This window comes from Cyphomyrmex costatus, unplaced genomic scaffold (genome assembly GCF_001594065.2).
Source record: "Cyphomyrmex costatus isolate MS0001 unplaced genomic scaffold, Ccosl1.0 scaffold135, whole genome shotgun sequence".
Classification (NCBI taxonomy): Eukaryota; Metazoa; Arthropoda; class Insecta; order Hymenoptera; family Formicidae; genus Cyphomyrmex; species Cyphomyrmex costatus.
This window is the reverse complement of record NW_017275337.1, coordinates 786574-814353: the sequence shown is the minus strand read 5'-3', so window position 1 is coordinate 814353 and position 27780 is coordinate 786574. Positions and strand designations below refer to the sequence as shown.

General features: G+C 29.7%; 3 protein-coding genes across 3 annotated transcripts; 1 reads left to right on the top strand and 2 right to left on the bottom strand.

Annotated features, from left to right (window-relative positions):
- Window positions 1-893: 893 nt before the first annotated feature.
- Window positions 894-4773, bottom strand: LOC108782761 (putative uncharacterized protein DDB_G0291812). Its single transcript, XM_018551118.1, has 4 exons — window positions 2838-4773; window positions 2556-2748; window positions 1898-2072; window positions 894-996 (listed from the first exon to the last, which is right to left on the bottom strand). Exons 1-4 carry the CDS (start codon window positions 4771-4773, stop codon window positions 934-936), a joined length of 2367 nt encoding a protein of 788 aa, XP_018406620.1. The 3' UTR covers window positions 894-933.
- An 838-nt stretch (window positions 4774-5611) lies between these two features.
- LOC108782760 (uncharacterized) lies at window positions 5612-13297 on the bottom strand. Its single transcript, XM_018551117.1, has 7 exons — window positions 13219-13297; window positions 10300-11633; window positions 8721-8920; window positions 8495-8633; window positions 8180-8401; window positions 6988-7909; window positions 5612-6891 (listed from the first exon to the last, which is right to left on the bottom strand). Exons 1-7 carry the CDS (start codon window positions 13220-13222, stop codon window positions 5612-5614), a joined length of 4101 nt encoding a protein of 1366 aa, XP_018406619.1. The 5' UTR covers window positions 13223-13297.
- A 6073-nt stretch (window positions 13298-19370) lies between these two features.
- On the top strand, window positions 19371-26305 carry Agpat1 (1-Acylglycerol-3-phosphate O-acyltransferase 1). Its single transcript, XM_018551184.1, has 4 exons — window positions 19371-19555; window positions 22480-22795; window positions 22876-23041; window positions 26028-26305. Exons 1-4 carry the CDS (start codon window positions 19371-19373, stop codon window positions 26177-26179), a joined length of 819 nt encoding a protein of 272 aa, XP_018406686.1. The 3' UTR covers window positions 26180-26305.
- The last annotated feature ends 1475 nt before the right edge of the window (window positions 26306-27780 follow it).

Sequence of the window (27780 nt, the reverse complement as noted above, 5' to 3'; positions counted from 1 at the left end):
AAGAACTCAATATAAGTTTTAATTTTAAATGTAAATATTTTTCTACCATTAAAAAAAAGATTAATAAAATTTAATAAAATTCTTCTCAATACTTATTATTTGTTATAAGTGGGCATAATAATTATGAATCTTTTTTTATCAAATATATTTTAATACGTTTTAACATATATATTTTAATGTCTTAACAATAAAATCTATGTTGGCACTTTTGCTTATCATATAGTTTACGTCATGTAAAAATTATAAAAATATTTGTAAATTATTACTTATTACAAAAATTTCTCTGAATTATTTAAGACTGTACTTAATTAAATAGCAACAATGGTAAATTATTTAAAGTATTATATACGTTAAGCTATCAAAACTAATAACACAAAAATATAATTAACCACAGGTACAACCGGGAGCAAAAATATCTTTTCTAATTAGGATATTAAACTGTTGTCCTTGACTGAGTTTTTATTTAATTCAATGATTAATCAATTATTTTCAAAATATATAACACAAAAAACTCGCAATCTACTCACGACATTCAAATTAGATCATTTTTGCTCACCGCTGATACATTTCGTATACTTTTCATATACGCCATGTCACTATTAGTATTATTTCAATTTAAAGTACAGAAAATTCAAAGTAAATAAACCTAAACATCACATGTTCGTATTATATGATATAAAAAAAAAAAATTTATATACTTATACACTATTATATATTGTAATTACTTACAATAGTAATTTCTTATAAAAAAAATCTTAGTAATAGTAATTTATCATTTAAATCAATAGCAATAATTACATTAAATATTCACAACAAATTATGAAATAATGAGATTCACTCACTAGAGTTAATATAATAAATATATATATATATATATATATATATATGTGTGTGTGTGTGTGTGTGTGTGTGTGTTTATTTTTTGTTACACATTTATATATAATTTGAAAATAGTTCAATTTGTTGTTTCAGGTCGCGATAAGTAACGATCAAAGTCTAAAACAAAAAAAAAACATTAATTAAACGTTTCATATTTTTATAAAGATTTTTACTATTTAATAATATTTAAATACTAAATCTTATAGGATCGTACATGTAAGAAATACAACCAATAAGAAATTGCCTTTAACGTTCGAGCTGGATCTTATAGATGCTATTATAATTTCGTGTGAATTTGTATATTACATATGTTGTCTTTAAAACCGCACGCCGAACAATTTTTCGATCTTGAAACGCTACTCTATACAACTACCGCAATAATATCACGAGTTAAATTATCTACCAATTTAACAATTTTGATGCTCATAGCATCTTGGATCTTAATAATGTTGAATGACATATTAAAATCTATGAATAACATATTAAATCTGTAAATAATTAATTTATATTGCGAAAAATATCATTAAGGCCGGGAGCCGAACCTGAATCTTTGACATTCCGTGTAAGCGAGTTAGACTATCGAGACCTTAGTAATATTCTTCGCAATAATTGCACGTAGAAACAACGTCTTTTTCAGGCGACGTAAATAAATAATATTATTTAATAACGAGATTTCAATATTGAACTTTCGGATTATTTCTTGTTACGAAAATATATTATACATAAATCGTTTATATGTATTCAAATTTTAAGTGCAAAGAAAGTTTTCGCGCATTTTTGACAATTTTTCTTTATTAAAATAAAATAAAAATACAGTGTATAAATATTAGTGAAAGTATATTTCATTATTTTCTACCATATTTGTCTACCTTTTAGGTAGCATCACGTTGAAAATCCTACTACAATTCATGCATACAATCATTTATCGGTATGCACGAGAACCTTCCCTGCAACCTAATAAAATCTATTGACAGGTTTAGATGGTTTCAGACATCACATTCATTTTGATGGTACTCACCCACAAAATAGGTAGAACAGAACCAGCTACAAATTCATTCTTCTTGAAAGCATTCTCTATTTGATCTCGCGAAACTATCTTCAACTTGTGCAATAATGCCAACGCGGTTTGCAACGAGATCAAATGAATAGAAAGAATACGTTTTTCAGAATCACGAGGAACATTTAAGGAATATCTAAAATAGTATAAAAGTACATTTCTACATTAAAAAAAGTGTTATTCTATAAATTGTGTGTGTGTAAGAAATAATATTGTAACAAAATATAATGAAGATGTGTAATTGTGTGTACACATTTTTAAAATATGAAAAAAAATGGAATATTTTATTGTAAATATTTTGTAACACTACGTGGGAACATGTAGGAATAATTAATACTTTTTGGATCTTTGTGAGAAAGATCATCTCTCAACTTATAATCGATAGATTTGTATTTTGATACCGATCATTACAAGTTTCGGTTTTATAAGAAATAACCAATATTCAAAATAAGATTGAATGAGATGATGCGTGAAGAAGTATAAGAAATATAATCCGTATCGAGAATCCATATTTTAATATAATAGATTATATTAATATAAAAGATTATATTAATATAAAGATATATTAATATAAAAGATTAAAGATAGTAATTACAAGTATTAAAATATTCAAATTTACCTGTCTAGTTGTGAAAACTGAAGCGGATACTGAGATCTTAGAATTTCTTTGAAAGTAACTTTTATATTCAACGTATCTACCATAGTAAAAAAAGAGAGAAACTTCAGTTTCGTAAAGGCTTCTACAAACTCATTTGTCAATATCCAACCGTCATGTTCGAAATTAAATATAAACGTTATGCCTTCAACTGAATCTATAAAAAAAAATGTTAGTGATTAGTTCCACACACAATATCAAAATATATAAATAGTTCAATCAGTTAAATATTTAATGAAATTATACCAATTTTCTGAAATACAAAAGGGCTGAAAAAGGCCGCATTCCTGTTCTGCACAGATTCCTTCTCATTGTTTTGCCAAGAATTCGTGTTAATATCCCCGAGTTTCTCTTTGTCGTGACTGTCATTAACTTTAAAAATATTACTGGAATTAGTTACTTCAGTTTTCCGAGGTACTGATTTTCTATCGCTATCACAGTTCCAATCTTGGTAAGATAAAGTTTTCTCGTTGTGATTCAATAAAGGAATGCTGTTTTGGAACTTCGAATTTGCCCAATCTGGAATCTCGAATTGATTCCAAGATTGTGACGATACAGTTTGCAAATTGTCTGGGGCACTGTTTTGGTGTCGGTAAATCGATTCGCTATTTGTCAGTTGTGAACCTTGCATGAAATATGTCGATAGTCGAGTAACATAGTTCTCGTCATTTTGAAAATTATCTCTTATATTGTTATTTATTACAGTGTGCTGATTATGCAAAGAAGCAATATCGTTTGCAGACTGTGAAACCTGTGATGCAAGTTTTTTACTATTTTGTTCTAATTTGAGTGACTGAGCGTTCTGAATATTATCAAAGTTGCTACTACAGGCGTTTTGCTTTACATTTGCATTTGTTTCTAAGTCTGGTTGTTTCTTCTGTATATTATACGTTATCGGACCGGATTCATAAACGATTCTCGGAGTGTAACTTTCATTGACATGTCCCAGGTTGCTGATAGATGTAAAGCCATTATTCCTAGCATGAATATTCGCAGTTTCTGTTTTCAAAGCATTACTTTGCAGATTTTTAGTCGAGAGATACGATGCGATATCTGTATCGTAGTTACTAACAATTTGCTCAGTTTGCGTTTCTGAAGCTTGCATTTCATTACTTCCAGAAACATCAGTCATGGAAAACTTGAAGGGATTTGTATCTTTGAGCATACTGGTAAATTGGTTGTTCATATTATTTAGGAATTCTGAGAAATTATTCAAGGTATTAGTATTCATTGGCACCGCAGGAGGTACTGGTGTCATTACAGAAATGTTTTCGCCATCCTGATTAGCTTTTGAAAAGAAAGTATTGACTGGTGGTATATAATTAATGAACATTGACGATGTGGGAGTTGCTGTTGAAGGAGGTATTTGCATACGCGAACTAAACTCATCGGATTGACTCCAATTGCTTTTAAAAGAGAAACTATCTAAACCGTAAGCAGAAGATGCGGTGTTACACTGTGGTTTGTCATCGATGTTTATGGCAAACGGATTAGACATCGAGGGAGTATTTACATTAGGCTCTTGATTCGCGACAGTTTCATTGTTTAAATTATATGATGCTTTTTGTGTTAAATCAACATCGTTCGATGTCATTCCGCTTGTAAAATTAACTGATGTCGGAATTTTCATATCAGTGAAACCATCTTTTTGATTCAATAAAGTCTTTTTAATAATCTTCAAAATCTTATTTAATTGAATCTGATTCTTCAATGAGAGTGATGAATGTTCTAGTAAATCATAGAGAATTTCAGTCACCCCAGTATGTAACTGTTTATTCTCATTCCAGACTGTCATGTATAACTGTTTGACGACATCACTAGGAATAAATTGTTCATCAGATAGGAATGGATTCGTTCTCACATCGCCGAAGACCGACGACTTCGTGTTCGACGCGTTTGTTGATGGGTTTTTAAAGGAACCGTTCTGGAAACTCCTAGAGGCATTAGACGGAAAGCGTTGTTCACTGAGAGGATGAAAACCTGGCGGTGGTCTCACTGGCTGTTGTTGACAATGACTATCGTATTTTGGAAGCGTCGATTCGAATGAGACTAAAGGTACTTCGTGTTTCTCTTCTGTCGATGTGACTTTGTAGCAGTTTTCGGGCACCAGGCTATCCTCCGCAAAGCAATACGATGGTATAGCGCCCCTAGAGTTTACTACATACTTCAATAGGCCCGCCATGTTGACGGCATCAGCCTGAGTGACGAAAAAACAAAAAGGGAAAAGATCAGATAAAGTGATACATTCGAAATAAAATAATAACATTTTTTAATTATAAAAGAAAGTAAACAATCAAATTTAAAATTTCAGAAAGCAATGTTTGAATTTTAGATTTTAAAAAGTAAATGCTCAAATATATATATTGATGAATTTTTTAATAGGCTCGAGATAACCGATTAGGTAAACTACAATTCGGGAAAAATTATCACTTTATGAGATCGTAGTGTTACCACACACGTCGATTAGTATAATAAATGCACACGTATACTTTTGCACATTCAAATTTCTTTATTACAATGTGGTATAAAGTAGCAACTACAATCACAAATACACATAACACCACATAAGGTTCCAATTTTTCCCAGAATCATAAACCAGTAACTCAATATACATGTTACAAATTTGAAAAATAATTATAAAGATAAACACATATACTAGTAGTTGAATTTCATCAAAAAATTATATAATTATTAATAATATCTAAATACTTTAAAAATTACATATTAAAATTATATTAAAAATAATATAATTTAATATTACAACGTTTATTAGTAATAATTATAATAATCACTAATTACAATAACTATAATTTATATTATATTATTAATAATTATAATTTGTAACATTTCAATAATTATATAATGATAATACAATTTTAACTTAAATATTATGCGATTATAATTAAGTATGATACAAAATCATACAAACGCTTTTTTTTTACATAAAAAAGTTGTTTATTTTTACGATCTATAGCGCAAAATTTTCTCTCACGATAAAATTTTTAATTTCATCTTTCATTTTAAATTTCGGTTGAATTTGCAATTGTTACTTTAAACATTTCTTCGAGCTCAGAAAGAAAGTCAGACCCTGCACCTGCATCCCATTCACTGTCATCGGATGCTATATCGCAGTCATCAAAAATCAATGGAACAGGTTCTTTCTCAATTATATTCACATCATTTATTGTTTCGTACGTTTCAGATATACAATCAGATATATCGTCCCTCTTACTTTCGTCACTGTTATCATCTTTAACGCTTTCTTGGCTTAGATCATCAGAATCCAATTGGTCAGAATTATCAGGTACATTTTGCGTAATCTTTAACAATTTTTGCATTAAGTTCGAAATGTTCAACGTTTCATTTATTGTAATCAATGGATTGTTTGAATCATTAATATTACAGGATGACGTAACAACATCAGAGGACTGATTCTGATATTGTTTTGTGCTATCAGCATTAGAAGAAGCAAAAGAATCATTTTCCACACACAAAGACTGATCCAATAGACACTTCTTTGTATCATTAACGTTAGAAGAAACAATAGCATTAGAAGCAAAAGAATCATTTTCCAAAGACTGATTCAATAGACACTGCTTTGTATCATCAATGTTAGAAGAAATAATAGAATCTGTTTCCAAGGACGAAAGATCTCTTGTTTCTTCAGAATCGCTATGCGATTCATCTGTCAACTTCTTAGATAATTTCTCAGATAGGTACTTTTTGACTGTTGTGGAAGTATTCATCTCAATCACATTAGATGCCTTAAATTGTTCGTCATGCGATGAGATAATAGTATCGTCGGAGGTATTGCAACTATAAGATGACAACGGAATTTGTTCGCTGCTGGAAGATTTACTTATGTTAATGAAATTGGAGTTCATCGAATTCATCTGCTTGCGCTTCATTTTGTCCAATATTGTCTTAAATCTAGGATTATACGTTTTATTATTTGTATTGGATTGAGAGGAATCATTTGAACTGCATTCAGACATTTCTCTAGTTGTATTATCTATATTATTAGACATATTAAAGAAAACTGACTCTGAATCTGTATTCGAATCTTTGTCCCTTATTTTCTGATCAGCTTTTACTTTGCCATTGTACACTTTGTCATTTTTGTTCACCTTCTGATCAATTTCCTCTGAAGAAGCTATGTCAATGCGTTCAACAATATTTATGCTGGAATTCGTATCGTCAGATTGATTGTCATGCAATGTCTTGAGTTTTACGTTTGGTGTAAACATTACTGTGACAGTATGATCAGATACTGTATACAAGATATTGTCTTTCAGTATATCTAAAAAATCGGCATTTTCAACATTAGAATCAATATTATTTTCAGGTAAAAAGTTTTCATTTTCTAAAGAAGTCAAGTTTAAAAAATATTGTTTGCCAAGTAATTTATTTCTCTGATTATACGATTCCGATTTATCTTCTACATTGCTCTTACACTCTTTCGTTGATATAATAGTTCTGTGAGCAAGATTATTTTCCTGTCTTATTACTGACCAATCAATAGGTTCCATCAAGCCATGTCCGCCATATAAACTCCTAAACGTCCCGAAATCGTTCTGATCACTTTCATTGTCGGAATCTCTCGAAATGAAGTTCATAAAACCGTAACAAAGTTCATTGCTACACTGCGAGTCTTTTTTCCTGCTTGAATCGATTTGTCTTACATTATTTTCGTTTGCCTCGGATATGGAAGTCTTAGAATTAGAATTGAATATTCCATTAAGCTTCGATTTTTCTAATTTTTCTAACACTGAAATAAGTTCTTTAGGCGTCCTAGATCTCCTATTTTGCAAATATGATGAATTACTTGACTGCAATTTAGCATCCGATGACTTGGTATCCGAAAAACTATCCAATGATGTATTTAAAGAGTTAGCATCCAGATATTTAGTAGGTATAGATTTAACGGATGGAGATTTAGTATGATTAGTATTGTCATTTAAAGATTTGGCATTCGGTGATTTATTTGATAATAACTGCAGGACTTTTATTTTACTGGCCGGAATGTTATGCAAGGACTTGACAGTTTTCTGTTCAATATCTTCGCCTTTTACATCGGATAATACATGCATTCTTTCATCATACAATACTGATTGATCTCTACAGTGCTGTGATTTATTTATATTGTCTTCGCGTCTGATAGACGTAGAAAAGTCAAAATCGAACCTTAGATAATTTATTATGTCACATGTACCCACCATTTTACCAACTTGTGCTAGTTTCTCTTTCACTAACCAATTGTTTATACACACATCCTCTTCTTCACTTGTATCGGTCAAAACGACCATCATGGAATTGTACTATCAAAATAATCCGAAAATTAATTTAATAATAAATTTGTAATAACATTAAGTTACATAATTTAATGTTAAAAATTTAGAATTAAGATGTAATTGTTTCTTTAATATTAAAAATTAAAATAAAAAATTGATATAAATAAAATAATTATAGACATTAAAATAATAAAAACACAAAGATATCAATAATTACAAATATATATATATGTATATATAATTCAAAATTAAGAATTACAATACTTTAAATTGCAGAAGTAAAGAAAATAATCTCACCTGAGGATCAACAGTAATTATAGTTACAGCTAGAAGAGTGTCAGCGATTTTGTCGACAAATTTATCATTTACGCTCTTCTTCCACTTCTCATCAACATTTGGTTTAACATCATATAAACCACAAGGTATTGCTTGGGCAGGTAAAATGGAAAACTTTGAATGCAAATAATATAAATCTTGACCTGCATATGCCTTCACAGTGCCATAATCATAAAACCATACCTGTTTTAGAAGATAAAGTTGTTACATATCAAAACATAATTTCTAAACGTTTATGAAATTAAGTATTTGTTGAAAACTTATCATTATACTAACCGTTGCTCTGTTATCTACTTTTAATTTCTTAATGACTGCTCGATGCCACCTATCATCGTAAACGCATGCACAATGCATGTTCTCTTTCAAGGCAATATTTGGAATTGTATAATTATATTTGTTAAGTTCATAGAAATCACTGAAAACGAGACAATTTTTATTCAGATTTTAATACCAACATTAAAAAAACAATGTGCTAAGATTGATCAACTGCTCATATACTTACGATAGTTCATCCATCATGTTTTCAAATTGTTTTACGTTTTCTCGGAGATGTATCCAGAAAAAGCTCGGATTAAACACTTCTATAACATATATCTCTAAGTATTTTTTGGTGCATTTTAAATCAGTTACTAGTATTTTGTTTACATCATCGCCATAATTCATTACTTCGTCAGGAGCGTATTTCTTGGTAATTTTTGGCGACTGTAAAATTATAGATTATCATAGTCATTAAATTGTCATGTTGTATCACAAATAATAAACGTTCTTTTGACATTCATTATAATAAATATCAATTATTATAATAAACGTATCGTTTAATATAATAAACAAATTATATAAAAAATATAATTACTTAACTAAATTAATACAATATATAGATGTAAAGAAGAAAGCATTATAGATACATATATTTTTATGTATTATTATAAAATTTATGTTATTCATAAATTTTTATCCTTTTACTTAAATGTAATAACAATATACAAGATTTCTAATAAATATTGAAATAAATTTGAAATAAATATTAAACACAAATGAATTAATGTTTAACTTACATTATTTCATAGATCTTAATAATAATAAAAGAAAACAATAATTTTAACACTATCAATTACCCTTCCAATAGTTAAACTTATCTTCAAAGTACACAACAGTACATTTTCTGAAGATTTTTTTTGCGCAAAATATTATTTGAATATTAGACTTTTTGTACAATTATACAATTCAACAGAAATACTTTTTTTTCTTCGAAGTGTTGTAGTACATATCCCAAATTTTTTCTCGTTTTCAACATGATGCCATTATCAGAATTTGCATAGCACTTTAGGAATTATAGTATATAATACTAAAATAAAATAGATAAAAAAACCACCTCAATTTATTAAAAATCATGATGTGCTACACAAATTTTAACAACGGTGTCGTGTTCATAGTGAAAAAAATCTTCGGAATATGTACTATGGTGTGTATATTTCAAAGAAAATTGATTATTTGTTTAACTGTGTATAATTATATTATTATACAAAAAGTCTAAAATTCAAACAATCATAATTTAATAAAAATAAGTTGTTATTTATGATAATAAACTAAAATTTATTTAATAGTTCTTGAATTTACTTTTAGATGCTACAAATTTTATTTAGAAATTAGGTTTTTTTATTTTGCTGTAAAAAAAATATTAAAAATGGCTAAAAATTACGCTTTTGAGGCTTTCACGGATATTTTCTTCAATTATGCGAGAAGGTTTGCGGGTTATCGCATTAAAAATGAAGAAAGACACGGCGATAACCCGCAAACCTTCTCGCATAATGGCTAAAAATGTCTTTCTTTGTCTATTTTACTCAAAATTTTATCATGCTACGCCAATTTTATCAATAGTAGAATGTTCAAAGCAAAAAATTTTTGAGAAATGTTGTACTTTAGAGAGAAAAAAAAGTACTTTTGCCAAAGTGTTATCTCATAATTAATAATGTATCATATAACCAACAAGAATATATACTCTTTACTAGTAAATCCTAGAGCTAATTCTAAAATATCATTAAACAAATATACATATTATCAGTGAATAACTTATTACGTACAACTTTTGATGGGATTGGTGCTTTGTCATCATCATTATTGTATTGTGTTTGCGCTGTTCCACGTTCATCATATCGGTGATCTTGCGATGCACATGGTTCATTAGTAAGCTCCGTATTTGGAACTACTGGCCTCTTATCCGCACTATATAATTTAAAGTCATCAGTCTTCTTAACTTGCGTCATATAGAAAATTTTCGGTAAGTAAGACGTAAATTCGCGCACACTTGTGAAGCCTAGCTTGTTATAATTAAGGTGCACCTTGTATTCTTTAAGATATATGTCAGGCAGTTCAGCACACCAGATGCCATTCGGATATTTTTGCAGTAACTCCCTCAATCGAGTCTTTATTCTGTCGCTTACTATCTCGGATTTGTCCTGTGAACATTCAGTAGCTCTCATTTCCGTATTGTTGTAATTCATTGGAAAGTAATCATTTTCATTGATTTCAATATCATCTTCATTCTTGTTGTAATTGAACATGTCAGTTTGTTCGGATTTTACGTGCTGTGCAAGATTTGTTACAAGCAGCTCGCTTGTTTTTGCACGTTTTTTGCAATTATTGATGTTGTTGCTACTAGTATGGACTGATACGAAATCACCTTCATCACTAAAATACTCTACCCACTCAAAGTCTTCCTGTCCGGCAGCATATTCAGTTTGTTTCGGGGGCAAGATTGAATCGCTCGATAACTCTGGCTCGTTCCAGAACTGCGTTGATGGCGTTTCTATTAAAGGTCGTCGGTTACTTGGTTGCTGGACTACGTTACTTTGCAAACCATTCTGGACCGCATATATCATGTAGCCATCCATGCACAACTGATGCGATAGCTCATACAGTTGTGTATGCAAATCAGATGAAGAGATATTAACATGTGGTACTAACTGTTGTGCGTATAGTACAGCGTTTTGCAAACTCACACCATTTGGATTACTTTTGATATACTGAACAAGAAGACATAACTTGTCAGGTGTGAGTCTAACTTGTTGAAACCTTGTGTGCTGATTTCGACGATTGAATGTAGTTGCCTGACGAAGTGGATATTTGATTCTTGAGTTGGTGGTAGTTTTCTGGCGTGACACCAACGAACTCACATGCTTACTTTTATTCGCTATCCCGCGTACGTAGTGAATACCTTCATATTCTTCGACAACAAAATGATCAGGCATACTTTGTAGAAAATGTACTAAATTGTTATAACCAAATTTTTTATATGGTATACGTTTCTTCTCTATTTCATAATAATCTCTCTCAAGAACAGTTACAGGGGTCGAACCTTTCCTGGCGATTAATAATGACAGGACAAGCGTACGAATTTCGTCTTGGTTCGCCATCTCTGTTTAGTAAAAAAAAAAAAACGTATTATTATCTTATAGAATAAAAAAACAAAAATGTTATAATTACCCTTACACTATCACTCTATATTTGCCATAAAAAAATCTACCATGTTCGAGTAAAATTTAATTAGTTGTCTATTATGATTCAAAATTTTTCGACTACATTGGATTTAGATTTTTTTTATCCAACTGATTACAATCCGACTTCTTCAAGACCCTGTCGAAATGGTAAACACTTCAAAAATAAGTAATCCAAGTAAATTTGACTAGTGTATAGGCTTAATAAAATTTTATAAATTCAAATTATCTTATAATCTATCTATATAGCAAAAATATTAATTTTTATGTTTGAAAGTATATGTATCGAATGATCAATACTATAAATATAAAATGATATTTATAATCCATCTAAAATCTATTCTTTGTAGCTGAGATTGTATACATTCATACAGAACATGAGTTTAACAAAAGCGAGATTAAAAGTTTTAATGTAATCCAATGCAGCCAAAAGATCTGTTATTTTAGATTAATTTCTTACTTAGTTACTTCACTATGAAAAGATATAATACAAAAAATTGAAAAGAATAGATCTAAAGAACAGCATCTAGTGTCACATGGTGTTTCTAAGTTGACTTTAAATGATTTTTATATCAAAATGTGATAAATCATCAAAGAAAATTATAAATAGAAATGCATCTTCTATTCTGAAATCTGACATATATTATCAATTCAACTTTTTTTATGTTTATGAGATTTAAATTTGATTTTAGAATATATTTTACTACTAAATTTAGTTACTAATGTTATTTTAATGCTATTTTAATTGCTAGTTAATTATATCATTAATCCATAATTGGAGAATATGGATTCTTTGGAACTTTTTATAATTATTAAATTATAATAATTTGGAATAATGTTGCTGCTTTACAATCTTATTTTTCATTATTTAGAACTTGAAAAATTCTTTAAAAAAATAATACTAATAATATTACAAGAGAACTACTATTTAGATTGAAGTTGTATATTGAAATAATACATCTATGAATTTAAAATAAAATATGAATATATATATATATATTCATATTTTATTTTAAATTCATAGATATGTATATATATATATCTATGAATAAGAAAAAACTAATAAAACAATGAAAATTTTAAGAAATACCAAAAATCTTCCTAGTATTGAAAGTATTTCTCTTTACCTGAACTTCTTGAAAATGACCTATGCTATAGAAATTCAGGTAAAAAAGATAAGACCTTTTACTGTGAGTCAAGAAAATGTCTACTTAAGCTAGAGTTTCAAGTAAAAAATAAGATTAAGATTCGAAGCTTGTATGATTTCAGAATATAAATTCATTTAATATTCACAAATAATAGCATAATTAATAACTGAGAACAGAAACAAAAAATAATCTAACCTTAAATGAGGTATATGTGTTAAAGAAAATTAAGTCGAAAAAAATGATGACGATAAATTATCTCGTGGAATAAAACAAAGTAATATTTAAAAACTGATACGTTCAACTTTTTTGTATAAAGGCTTATATACAAAAACGAGACTGCATGCAAAATGCAACTTACTCATCTTTTTGCAAGCGTTGATAGTTCACAATAAACATCGAGGTTTAGGGCTCAAGCGGATTAGATTGCATATCGAATAACGCTTATGCATGCTGTAGAGTGTAAGTATAAAACATGGAAATAGGTTAGATAAAACAGAAAGCTTTCCAGATTTGTTAAAATAAGGAAAAGTTCTCGATTACGAAAAGAAACGATAGTTTTTTGCCATTTGCAAAGTTTTATCTTACCTAAGGAAGGTTTTCTTTGTGGAAAAAAAACAATTTAATGCGCCTAATTCTCAATTAATCGTCGCTTTACTTGTTTGGACTCGTCTAGTCGTCTGAAAAACGACAATATGTGGCGCTGTATGTAATGTAAATGGCGAAAATTTCAATCCAGTATTCTTCCTTCTTTAAAGAAAAACAAAGCTTGTGTCTACATCGAGAAGCAAAGAAAAAAAATTGAGGAAAACTAAACACGTATAAAAATTATACGACTATGTTTTTAGCTAGCTTCAGCAGAACTGAAGAATATAATTTTCTACCTTCTCAGTTTTCACAATTAGATCCAACCGGTCCAACATTCAACATTCCTTTTGGCTCCTTTAAAGTTTAACGAAATACATAAAAATTTTTGAATATGTAGAGCAGTGCTAACAACATTAGGTTCGTTTGCGTTGCTTAAAATCCCTGAAAATTTTAGCACTGCAAGAGCTGGCAAGAGTCTCTAGAATTGGCCAATCGCATCTGTTGTCGACAAATGCGATTGGTCAATTCCAATGGACTGCAGTCCAATGTTCACAATAGGCCTGTTCTTTTTACTGAACTGGTGCACAGAGTGCAATAAGTTGAAGTGAAACAGATATACGTTTATTTCACTTCAACTTATTGCACTATCTGCACCAGTTCAGACAGTGCAGGCAAAAAGAACAAGCCTAAAGCGGGGAGCACAGACTTTTGCATAACGCATAAAGCATGTGCATAAGGAATTTCATTGGCCCATTTTCTTATGCATGAGTCAATGGACCATTCAAATTCTTTATGTATATGGTTTATGCGTTATGCAAAGTCTGTGCTCCTCTTTTAAGCCCGGATCCTCATACGGACAACAGCGCTTTGACACCGGACACTGATTGGTGAAAAACGGGTTATGGGGGTAAATTTTACCCTCGCCACCGGTTTTTCACCAATCAGCGTTTGGTGTCAAAGCGCTGTTGCCCGTATGAGGATCCGGGTTAATGCTAGAACTCGGTCTGAATTTTTAGACCAAGAAATGTGTAGCCAATCATTTCGATTCTTTAGATTTGAAAACTACATGTTGATTTCAAACACATTTCTCTGAAATTAAGGAACTCAGAGCGAGTTCTAGCATGCGTTCCGTTTCGCACATGATGCGCATGGTGCATCAATTGTCCTTGTTTAACATTTGATGAGCAACGAAAATAAACGACGCATTATACACATCATGCGAGAAACGGAACGCACCTAGATACTTTACAGCATGGACGCGCATCATCATCGATGATTGGCCGTAGAATAGAGAATATATGAGGAAAGGGATTCAAAATCTTTGACAGCTTTCCCCCTTTTTTCAATAAATCAATCAGTACGTTCGAAATACTCATACGATATAGTTACTTAAAAAATAATTAAATAATACTTAAAAAAATAAACTTATAAACATAAGATCTCTGACTACATACGATTATTGTTTTTAAATTACTTTTATGTTCAGTTCTATCAATGAAAATTAATTTTTATTTTATTTTAATTTAATCTTCATTTTTTTCAAATGTTTGAAACTAGAAAAAAATTAAAAACAGATTAAGATTAAAAGTTAAACTGCAATATTGGTAGAAATAAATATAGATACTATTAACTATGATAATACTGGAATATATGTAAATCCAATTTTTGAATTTTTCTCCATTTTTTCAAAAAATGAGAAAAAAGACGTATAGATCTGTTTTTTCCTTGTTGCATTGATATACACACATACACACACATACACACACATGCACGCACATTATTTTAACATATATAACTGTAATACTTTAACTAATTTAACTAATAATTTAACTATATTTTTTCTCAAAAATAATTTACAATGTTAAAATTAATGTCAGAAATATAAAGGTATCATGCAAGTTCATTTCATATTTTACTAATATGTACATACATACAACGTATCTTATCATAAAATATATGATACGTTTGGAATGCAAAACACCACCCCATAAAAGATAACTACATATACTATATGATCATTTCAACAACTTTTTACGCTCATGCTATTTTTTATTTTGATTTATTTGAATTAAATGAATTAAATTACAGATAAGAAATAACGTAAATTATAACATTTAATATTTATAATATTATATACTTTAATATTTTTGAAATCAATAATGAGCAATTAAAAATATTATCTCCCCCTCTGTTTCTTTCTATTTTTAAATTATTGATATATACAGATATATAAGCTCATCTTTTAGTGTGTATGATAAAATTAACTTATAAAATAAAAAATATAAAAAAGATATAATATTAATCTCTTGTCTTCCTTTTTAATTCTTGCCTCTAATAAGAATTAAATAATTATGTAGAAATAGAATAGGTAGAAAGCTAATTAATTATTAATTAGATCATTATTCTCTTTCATGATTTAGAATAAAAGTGTGTGACTTAATTATATTTACTCTTATATATTTCTGTTAATTCTTTTTAATCTTCATAGGAATAATAAACTTCCCCTAATCCGTCGATTTTCACAGATATCGTCGAGGTGTTTTCTATTATATATTTTCGTCTTCCATTCGTATCAATAAAAATTAATTGCGATCATAACGTGGACGAAAAGATTCACTTTTGTGCTCAAAATGATTTGGGCTGCATTTCGTAAAGCGTATGATACCATATGATATTTCATTTTATATCTCTATTGTTCACTAAATTTAAATAAGAATAAATGATACATCATGCACACTATATACATTGACCACATGCACCGTGTTGCTGTCCACGTTAAAGTCGCCATAATTTCCATTGTAGAAAATAGAAAACTAAAATTTTAAAAAATGTACCTTAAAAATGCAGCCGTGCATTATCTATATAGACACTTATATTTATCGTTTTCAAGCTTTAGATAATATGGAGTATTAGTGATGAGAAAGCACTTTTTTGGGTTATTATAAGCAGGATTTTTTTTTCATAAATAATTTGCTCTCGTAAACTTTAAATATTTTAAAGTTAAAGTCAAAGGAAATTTAAAACCTCACACAGAGCATATAAAGGCTTCATCACTTTATCCTGAATTTTATTAGACTTCTTCTATACATAAATTTTTCTGGCTCACGAAAAGGAAATACTAGATAGAAAATAACTGTTAAAGACCAAAGATATAGAAAATAATTGCTTTCTTATAAAAAAATTTAATAATTATGTCACCGCGTTAAACGAAAATACAATTAAACTCTTTACAGAAGACTAAAAGAAAATGAAGACACAAATTAGATTATCTCAAAATCTTTTTTAAATTTTGCGTGTATTTATTATTACAATTCTAACGAAATTACAGACTATTTTTCCCCAACTCTATTTTTACATTATCATTTATTTTTGAAATATCTAATCGGTCAATATCATGATCAGACATGATAATCAGATAACACTTTAAGTAATTTCTCTAAAACATAAAATTATTTACTAGCAGAAACAAAAAAAATGTTAGATTTATTTCGCATACAACTGACGTACATAAACAAGGTAAACGTCTTGTTGATGTATGTCAGTTGTATGCGGACAGAATAAAACTTCGAAATATATTTTATGTGTATGCACTCAGTTAGAGGATTACAATAATATGAGAAAAATATTATTTTATCAAACACGTTTGCAACAAATTTCCTTGGCAAAAATGACAACAAATGTAATGCAAAATCTGTTAAATTGACTCTAAATTTGCAGAAATAAAACAAAATAACAGCGAAAATACAACAAAATTTGTTAAAGTGAGAGCGAAGCAAGTTTGGTTGATTGGTATTTGCTGCCAATTTGCGGTCATATTGTGCTGTGCATATTTTCGTTCGGGTTTTCCTATCTATTTGTAGCTGTTATGCCAGCAAATCTTACACGATATTTAATGATAACTTGCTCTCATTTCTTAAATGAAAATTTTACAAGTTAAACAATATTTTATTCTTTTTATAACAAAGACACGGATGACACCGGTTTTAATACAAAACTTGATTGAATTTGTTGCCAATTTGCAAGCGTATTACTATCACTTAATTTGCTTAGGCCCGATTGCACCAACATGATTTCGATTTTAAGCGTGATTTAAACTGTCTCTGTCTCTGTCTATCTTTCAGCTTTAATACGAAATACAGTTTTAAGTCTCGTTTAAAATTAAGTAATGTTGGTGCAACCGGGCCTTCGGGATCAGCAACTGTTACTATGATTAATCATCGAATGCGTACATATATGTCTGAAAAATATTTGTACGGTGAACAATCGATATTCTTTTATGTCTTATCTGATTATTAAGTACAATCGGAATGTTGCCTTTTCAGTCGAACGATCAATACTATTTATTGTGTACGCAATTAAGAATTATAATTAATTTAAGTTGATTAATTAAATATTGATAATTGATTAATTAACTAAATTGATTAATTAAATATTAATAATTTATTAATATATTAAGTTTCTTATGTAAAAAAGAAAAAAGAAAAACGTTATAATAAAATGCAAAATTATAAATACACGCAGATAAGCAATATGCACATAAGTATATCTTGATCACTTTTTACTGGTATAATAATTACACTGGTATAATTATTAGAATAGTGATGTTATTTGCATTGACATCACATACATTTTCATTATATATATATAATATTGACAAAAAAGAGTAGTTCAGATAATTATATATTATTTGCTTCATGAATATCTAAAAAGTTTATTACAAAATCGTATAAAAAATTTTAGTAACAAAAAAGTTTAATAAATAAGCATAATAAATAATAATAAGGCTCTGTAAGTATAAAACAAAATAGAACAATTGAAGGGCTAAAAGCCAGTAAATGGATTTTAGCCCTTGCAAAGATTTTAGATTTTGACGCTGATCCAAAGATCTCTATCAAACTTTGCTTTAGAAAAACGATTAAAACATTTAATGACTCTCTGTTCAGTAAAAAACGCAGCTTTGCAACTATTGCAAAATTTTTTCATATGATTAATTATATATTTATGATTCAGCAAAAAATAAAGGACAAAATTCAATCATATACACTGGCCAATTAACGCAATACCTGTTTCACTCTGCAAAAATAGGCAAATTTTAAGATAGAATAACTTTATCAAAAATCATCGTACTGAAATGTTTAAAAAAACAATTTATAAATGACCCTTTTGCTTCAATGTTGAATAACTCGGTGAAAAAAAATGATGTTTTTTAAACATCTCGATACGACGATTTATGACGAAGTTATTCTATCTTGAAATTTACCTATTTTTGCAAAGTGAAACAGGTGTCGCGTTAATTTCGTTGGCCAGTGTATATTAAAAGAGTTTGTTACAACAGTTGGAAAGTTGCTTTTTCTGTTGAACGCAGCCTATTACATTTAAAAGAGGTATACCTATATGATATTAAATAATACAAATATTTAAAGCAGTATTTAAAAAGTGTTTTTTTTTTTAATTTTTCATGAATTTGTTTTAATATATATATATATATATCGTGACAAGTATATCCTCAATAACTAAAATTAGTGTCTTCGTGTCTAAGCCGAGACCGGGGATTGCAGCTAGTATATAAGTATAGTGATAAGTAGGGGGTAGAACACGCGGAGAGGGTCGAGGGTCTCTCTCTCCCTCTTTGCAAACGGCACGGAAACGTTTGTCGTCGGACGACGGCATTGAAGGCAGTGCTTCGCTTGCGCAGCAGTGAGCAGCGTGTCACGTCGCGTTCAGCTCCGAGGGACCCTGTCGTCGCGTCGGAAGCCCCGCCAAGTCTCGGGCGAGGGAGCGGCGATAAAGGCCGTAATAAAGTCGCGTGAACGTAATCGTCGCGGGGCAGAAAAAAAAAGAAACGAAGAGAAAGAAAGAACGGAAAAGGCTCGCGTGTTCAAAGTTTGAATCTGTCTCACGTCGTCGTCCCTCCGGCCGCGGAAGATGGCTCCGTCGTGTTTCGAGGTGATCCTCGTCGGCTTTATCCTCGTGCTGCCGTTTCTCTACGAGACCAGCCGCACCTTCCGCTATTACTTCAAATTCCTCATTTACTATGGTGTCGTGATGGTGATCGCAGTCGTGCTCATGCCCATCCTCTCGTTGCGGCCTGGCAATGTCAAGAACTTCCTGTTAGTACCTCCGCAATCGATCGATATTATTATATTATCACGTATTAAGTTGCGTCTCTGTCTTCGATTCTCTCCCCGTTCAACAACCGCACCACCTTCGACGCTTCTCTCGCGCGCGTCTTTGTTTTTATTTTCTCGCAGCGGAGTTTGACAGCCGTCGCGGCGGCCGTAGACCGCCACGAGAACTTATTGACCGGTGTTCGCTGCCTGTTCTGTCAGTGGGTGGCGGTGATATGATGATGGTGGTGTTTGTAGTTGTTGCTCTGCCGAGTACTGTGACGAGCGACAACGATGCTGGTGCGGGAGAAAGGGAGGGAAGGATTTAAACTTGGTGTGCCCTCGGAGATATGATATGCCATATGGGAGAAAATGAGTCTCTTCCCATAATAATGGCAGCTTTCCGTCACAAATAAAATGATAAATGTCCAATACTTATGTCGTCTCGGCATTCATGGTAGAGACAATCGCTCCGAAGAAAATGTATGGGGACTAATTATTGAGGGATGGTTGAGTGGAGATCAGTGACACTCCCAACAATAACGACTGCTATATTTAGCTTGTTGACAATGAATATTTTCGCTAGCTATATATATTAATGTACTTGAATGTGTAGTACTCAGACATTTGAAGTACTACTTTGTACTATCAAGTGTTAACACTGAATCTGACAATGAGTATCAATTGAATCTATTAAAATTTCTATATATATGGGTGCTTTTCATAGTGATATAAGTTGATACAACAACGATGTATATGTATCTTCGTTATACTTGTTGAATGTTAAGAAAAAATAATATTTACATTACTAAATGGAAAGCACCCTACACTAACAACACTAATCCTTGTTAATTAAATTAGTAAGTGGCGAAGAGATAATTCGTGAAATCTATGCAATATTTCAATATCTTGACATTAAAATTTCTTAAATTAAATTAGATTTTTTTATCGATTGATTAATTAAAATTTGTATATATTACAATAGCATTAATGTTTATTAATAAGGAATAATTAGAAAAGGGAGGATAAATTTGTAGAAATCGTTGCGATTATACTTCGACATATTGGACTTGAATTTCTTTAAAATGCTAAATATTGGAAATTTGTGAATTTTTTAAAATATAGCTCTTTAACAAAATTGATGGTTTTACTATCATTTTACTTTGTTTAATGTTACCTTTATTGAAGTTATTTTTTTCAGAAATTGTTTTCCGTGTAATTATACGTTATCAAACCGTTTCCTCCTCTTGAGAACGCACTTTTATCGATAATAATTGCATATTTGTATTTTTGAAGCTCTATATGTATATACAATAGTATACATAATTATATGCTAAATGTGCGCTAACATCATGATAAAACCGCTGAGTGAGTTTCAAGTCTAAAATTAAAAAAAAAAATAAAGATAAGAAATGACATTTATTTTTCATAAATACAAAGGCGAAATAAATCGTTGACTGCTTTCTCTGCTGAACGCAGTCGTTGAATGAATGGGTTGTCTTCATGCATCCATTCTTATACGTGAACCTCGTTCACTGAATTATACGTAGCGATCAACGAACTTTGAAGAAATGCATAGTACAAAGTTCTAAAGAGAAATAGAATTTATCTAATGTTCGAAGCGTTCTAAACAGCTCTCGATAAGTATTTTTTTATATTGACTTGTACCTTTGAAATTAACTTAAAGAGAAATGAATCAATACAGTAAATTTACAATTAAACCTTGAAAGATTATCTAGTCCAAAATATTGAAGAATTTTGTATTTTTTTCTTAATACTTTGTAATTGTATGTAATTTTTTTATGTTGTTTCAGGTTAATTGTATACTTAATGAAGATAAAAATTTTCGATAAAAATTAATAATTCTTAATAATAAAAAAACAGAGTGTACTGAGATTTAAAGAACTGTTTTTTTTCATAGTGCCTACAACTAGTTATTCGTAATTATAAAATAAGTGCTTAAAATTGACTTCATTAAAATCCTGATGTAATTTTTTGCAGAATATATCCATGATTATAAAATATAAACAGGAAAATAAAGTGATGAAAGAAAAGAAAGAAATCGAATAAATTTGGTTTACATAATTATTTAATTTATACTCAATTTATATTCAATTTTAATTTATTAATACGTTCGCGTGAAAAGTACGTTATCTCAACATTATTTTGTTATTTTATCTTTATTATTAGACGTAAAATAAAAATAGAATAACATCACACATTAATAATGCGTTTTTTAATAAACGCAATTGTAGTGTTACATAACTTTTGACTAATAAACAATTAATGCATCATTTAAAACATGCAGAGTGAGCTTTACCGTAAGAAGTAAATGTAAGAAATTGCCTAATGGCACAGTTCAATATGAGAAAAATAATTATTTTTTTATGATATTGATCGATTATGATCGGCTAATTTCTTACTTGTACTTCTTATTTCATATATTGTAGACGAAGACGACGCATACCAGCATGGATCTATTCCGACAAAGTAATTGAAAACATTGTCAACTACAATAATTTCGTCAATATCACAACACTAAAAAATTATTTATAGAAAAGGTGGAGTTTTATTTGCACGATTTTTACGCGTATCAAAATTTTCTACATAAATATTATACGCACGAAAAATAAATATTTATCTTGCAATATTCACGAGAAAAAATTGAAATATTTAAAAAACAAACGAGACACATTTTAGATGTTTAATTTTTTTCATACAATTGCATATAAGGAAGTTCATTAATTATATTTTGTAGCATCGCGGTAATTATGCTTGAACTTAGGAAGATTCTTTTACGTGTAAGATTTACGTATAAGATTCTCTTGCCTGCGCGTCTCATATTAGCCAATAAAATAAAATTATTGCTTTATCGAGTTAATTTTATTACTGGTATTATTATGGGAGAATATTTTTCCTTCTTGCAGAATGGCATCGTGGTCGTGTCATCACATTAATACTCTGCTAGGTCTACGATGGGAGCTGCGAGGAAGGGAGCACTTAGAGAAGAATAGGGCTTGTATAATTGTTGCAAATCACCAAAGCTCATTAGACATATTGGGGATGTTTGATGTTTGGCCGGTAATGGATAAGTGCACTGTCGTTGCCAAAAAAGAAATTTTCTATGCATGGCCAGTCGGCCTGGCCGCATGGTTATGCGGACTGATTTTCATCGACAGAATGAATTCCGAGAAAGCACGATCCGCCCTCAATACCGCTACGAAGGAGATCAAGGAAAAGAAGGTAATATAAAGGATAATCACGCGTGGAATGTTCGTGTTGACTATCGTTTGCTTTCTATTATACTTCTCATCGCTTCACAGGTGAAATTGTGGATATTTCCCGAAGGAACTAGACGTAACACTGGTGAGATACATCCGTTTAAGAAGGGTGCCTTCCATGTCGCGATCAGATCGCAGTTACCCATACTACCGGTCGTATTCTCTTCTTATTATTTTTTATGCGCAAAAGAGAAGAGATTTGATTCTGGTAAGTAAATTGTAAGACTACAAAAAATGGAAAGTTGAAAAATATTAAAAATAAGAAGAAAATTTGTAGAAGAGTTAAATCCTTTGAAGAATTAAATCTCAAGTTAAACTTAATAAACCTCCCAGGTCAAGAACAATTTTATTTGGTTAAATCTCAAGGATATAGATTGATAACTTAATTTTATGCTCCATATGCTTTTGATCGAGATTTTACTTGCATTTTAACTCTTATTTCAAAAAAGTACCTATTATGGAATGTCACATGCTTTTTATACTTCAAGATTTATTTTAGCCTGTTTAGACGTTAACATTCTTCTTACTTTCTTTCTATAAATCAATTTGATGTTTGGTGTATATATACATATATTATATATTAGTTTCGAAATGTCTATTCGAGCAATCAACCTTTTGACTTATGGCGCATGATGGTATAACGTTAAATATTGTATCAATAGACAAATAGAGGATTATCATCATTGCAACACGAAATCGAACTGAAAATAGTCATTGAAATTTTTCAAGAGACACTGTACTATCTCGCGCCAAAAGTAAACGCGAAGCGAGATATATTTTTAAATCACTTTTTGAAAAATATTGCATGTTAAGGGGGGAAGGGTCGCGTGATACATTCATTTGTCATATCGTCATACCTGAGCGCGTAAAATGTCAGCTCTGTGATTAGCTAAATTTAATTGCTATTATATCTTTAACATTTTTATATTAAAATTTTTATCATAAAATTATCTCAAAAATACGTCTTTAAAAAGAATAAAATGAGATGAAGAAAATTTAATTCGGCTAAATAGGGGTCAGCGCGGTAAAACGTGCGCAAATTTGTAAAAAAAAAATTATTTAATGAAACATAAGATACGTGATTACATCGACGTTCGATATTTCCATAATATGGTAATCACGTATCTTATGTTTTATTAAACTCTTTTTTTTCTACAAATTTGCGCACTTCTTACCGCGCTGACTCCTATTTAGCTGAATTAAATTTTCTTCGTTTTATTGAAATATAAGAAGTCCATTATTAATTATTGTATTGAATATAATAAGAATAACATAATATGTATACATATAATATGTATGTATATATAGATTTATAAGAGATATTTAACGTTGCAAAATGCGAGATATCTCAATAAAATTATCTTTTTAAAAAAAGGAAATAAAGGTACCAAGTGTTTACCTCATAAAAAACCGTTACATATATTATTACAATATACCGTTACATAGATTATTACAATATACAAGGATGAAATAAAATCTTTACATTGCGAAAGGAATATGTTTTTTGCCACATACATAACATATACTTTATTTCAAAAAATAAAAGTACAAAACTGCTAATCTCAAAATATGCAATAGTAAGATGGTTATTAAACACAATACCGAATAAGAAAAATAACGAAAAGAAAGAAATGCAGTATTAAGATTTATGCAGATTATTAAGACATAGTATATATAGTGTCTCGTTCCAAGTAAACGCACAGCGTGAGATCGTGAGATTTTGTATAGAATAAGTATAAATAAATACATGTACAAAAAATCAAGGATACAGTATTATACATGAATGAGTTATATTAATTTAAAAATAAACATTAAACTACATTCCCTTCTTTTATGTAACATTCACTTATTATATTTTAAAGTCTAGCAGCGCCAAGTTTTTTGTACTTTTATTTTTTCAAATAAAGTATATGTTATATATGTGGCAAGAAAATATATTTCTTTCACAATTGGCGCAATTTAAAGATTTCATTTCATTTTTTGTATACTGTAATAATATATGTAACGGTTTTTTGTGAAGCGAAAGCACATTTGGCGCGTTTATTCCCTTTTTTTTAAAAAGGTAATTTTGTTGAGATTAGAAATAACTGAATCATTAAAAATTTAATTTTATCTTCATAAATGCTTAAAAAAAATCCTCCAGCAACACTAACTAAAAAGAATATAACATCTTTGCACTTAACAATATGATTTCTAATATCAGTTCTAAAATTAAAATCTTTCTTAGCTAAGGAGTTTTCGGGTATTGATATAAGGATTAATCAGTGTGATACATGTATAAAATAAAAAGTTAGAACTTAGTGACTTATCGAATAATAGAATTATTCTCTAGAAGAAGCAATCTGTAAAAATAATTTTTTTATTAAAAATTAGGTATAATATAAATAAGGCTACGAGCCAAAAATATATATATTTAAATCAATAACAAAACACTAAAGAATATAATAAATACATCGAAAAGACATAATAATCGAAAAGATATATTATAAACAATTATTACAGAAACAAAAGATTGATAAACAGACGTTTCGACCTTGCTTGGGTCATTTTCAACGTTATCTAACGTTTTTATATAATGACTTGACAACATCTTATTTCCAACTTTGTTCCATGACAGGTACCCTGAACGCATTATCTCGACTAATAAAACACACTAACGAAATTATTGGAATTATAACTTCATTATATAATGTTGCTGTGTTACATTGTATTAAGCTTTTGATTGTATCTCTACACCATCAAAGTAAAGTAACCTGTTGATTTTCATCTTTCAATTGTAGAGAATAAAACTACTATTGCAATGTCAGTAATCAGCAACATCGCTAACATCTCATATTATGCAGCTAGGAATGGTGCAACAAGTAATTCATTATTTTATAAGGTTCGCTAATTATCATTTAAATTTATACGTTTTAATATTGAGGATGACCCAAGCGAGGTCGAAACGTCTGTTTATCAATCTTTTGTGTTTCTGTAATAATTGTTTATAACACGATTATAATGTCTTTTCGATGTATCTATTATATTCTTTAGTGTTTTGTTATTGATTTAAATATATTTTTTTTTGGTTCGTAGCCTTTATATTATATCTAATTTTTAATTTATTGAGCCATAGTATCTACATTATATAATTTCTTTAATTATCGGAAATTTGTACGAGATTACCAGAAGCAATAAAATTCACTTAATTAAAGGACGCATTCTCGTGACGACATTACCACCCATTTCAACTGAGGGACTCAGTACGGACGACGTAGAAGAATTAATGGAAAAGACACGAAGCGCCATGAGTGAAGTATTTCACGCGACGAGTCGCGAAATTCAACAATCTCTTCCTGTTCGGTAAGAGTACATCGAATGATCATTATTGAACTTTAACGGACTCGTCTTATTAAAAAAAGAGCAAATATATGCTTACTTCTTTACAAGTCCTGGCGAAAAAGAAAAATGTTTACGAAAGATTAAAAACCTAAAAACCACATAGATTGAAACAAGATCTTAGAAATTCTTAATTTTTCATAGATTTCGTAGTAAGATGTAGAGTGGCGTTGTTCGAAGGCGAAAGGTTTCTTGGTTTATCAAATAAACAACACTACTCTACATCTCACTATGAATATCTACAAAAAACTAAAAATTTCTAAGATCTCAATCTATGTGGTTTTTTTATAAAAATGTTTCCATCAGAGGAAGAGTATTAGCAAATAAGTCTTCACGCGGGAACCAAAGACTTAGCATTCGAATAGCGTTCTCTTATTGCGTTATTGGTATAATGTATAATAGTATTATAGTATCCTAATTTATATTTTAATCTCCCCGACTCAGAGAAAGTAGATAGTATTAGAATTTTCTATGGTACTCGTCTACATTCTTCTCGTATTTTAATTTGTTTATTCATTATTGCATAAATCTCGCGAGAATTTCGGCGAGAATTTGAACAATTCTTCAGTATTAATGACTAACAAATAAATCGAGTAATCTTTATGGCTCATGTATCTATACATTTTGCATATATAGAGTTTATGGGCGATTTGGTTCTTGCATAAAACGAACTTCACGTAGCACAGCAGTCTACAAAGCACTCAGAAAGTGCTTTCTATGCGCTGCTGTGCTACGTACGTTTTAGTTTAAAGACACGTATTTTAAAATGAAAGGAAAAAATGCGTGTGGCAAAATAAGTTAAAAGAGTTATATGCATCACTGAAGAATTACAAAAGTATCATTCTTAATTAGATGTAATTTGAAAAAATTGCATACGGTAAATTCTTAAAGTATATAGTATATACTCTTATATATATACCGTGGACGCGAAAGCAGAAGAGAGAGAAAAAAAGAAACTTTCGATATGTATATCATGATTTTTCGTAGTTACTGATTGTAAATATAATTAGAATGCATTTTTGTATAAATTGTGGAAACATTGTTAACGTTTATACTTAAAGATTTGTACTAAATTCCACTAGATATATTTTGGTATGTATAAGGTACGCTTGTACATTCCCACTTGTCTGTTTTATGCTTCCATTCGTTTATCTAAAGTGATTAAAAAAAATCAAGGTACATGTAATGACAGGGAAAAAATGCTTTAATTTTAAATATTTAAAAAAGAGGAGAAATTTTAATATTCTGTCGGATGATCTTCCGAATGTATATTTCCTCTGAAGTATGAAATGTAATTTCTGTTGTTGATTGATTTATTGTAAATCGAGATAATTCTTCATAATTCAGATAATAAGAGAAATAATATTTTAATCGACAGATAATATATTAACTATTAGCCTTAAATATATTATATTCACACTGTGCTACAATGTATATACACACTCTATAGACAACAAAGCGTCTAAAATCGGATCATAAGATGTTTTTTTAATTAAAAAACGATAAAATCTTCACTTCAATAATAAAAAAATTACACGTAATCTCAATAACCGGTGTACCGATTGTAGA

What these genes read in the sequence shown, in the direction of transcription:
- LOC108782761 (XM_018551118.1), bottom strand. Translation starts at nt 4,773, where the DNA reads ATGGCGGGCCTATTGAAGTATGTAGTAAACTCTAGGGGCGCTATACCA. An exon ending in TTTTGTATTTCAGAAAATTG is followed by an intron (nt 2,749 to 2,837) that starts GTATAATTTCAT and finishes TTTTTTTTATAG; the next exon opens with ATTCAGTTGAAGGCATAACG. An exon ending in CAGTTTTCACAACTAGACAG is followed by an intron (nt 2,073 to 2,555) that starts GTAAATTTGAAT and finishes ATACTATTTTAG; the next exon opens with ATATTCCTTAAATGTTCCTC.
- LOC108782760 (XM_018551117.1), bottom strand. An exon ending in AAGTAGATAACAGAGCAACG is followed by an intron (nt 8,402 to 8,494) that starts GTTAGTATAATG and finishes CTTCTAAAACAG; the next exon opens with GTATGGTTTTATGATTATGG. An exon ending in TCAGAGAAATAAATTACTTG is followed by an intron (nt 6,892 to 6,987) that starts GCAAACAATATT and finishes CCGATTTTTTAG; the next exon opens with ATATACTGAAAGACAATATC.
- Agpat1 (XM_018551184.1), top strand. Translation starts at nt 19,371, where the DNA reads ATGGCTCCGTCGTGTTTCGAGGTGATCCTCGTCGGCTTTATCCTCGTG. An exon ending in GGCAATGTCAAGAACTTCCT is followed by an intron (nt 19,556 to 22,479) that starts GTTAGTACCTCC and finishes TCCTTCTTGCAG; the next exon opens with AATGGCATCGTGGTCGTGTC. An exon ending in AGGAGATCAAGGAAAAGAAG is followed by an intron (nt 22,796 to 22,875) that starts GTAATATAAAGG and finishes ATCGCTTCACAG; the next exon opens with GTGAAATTGTGGATATTTCC.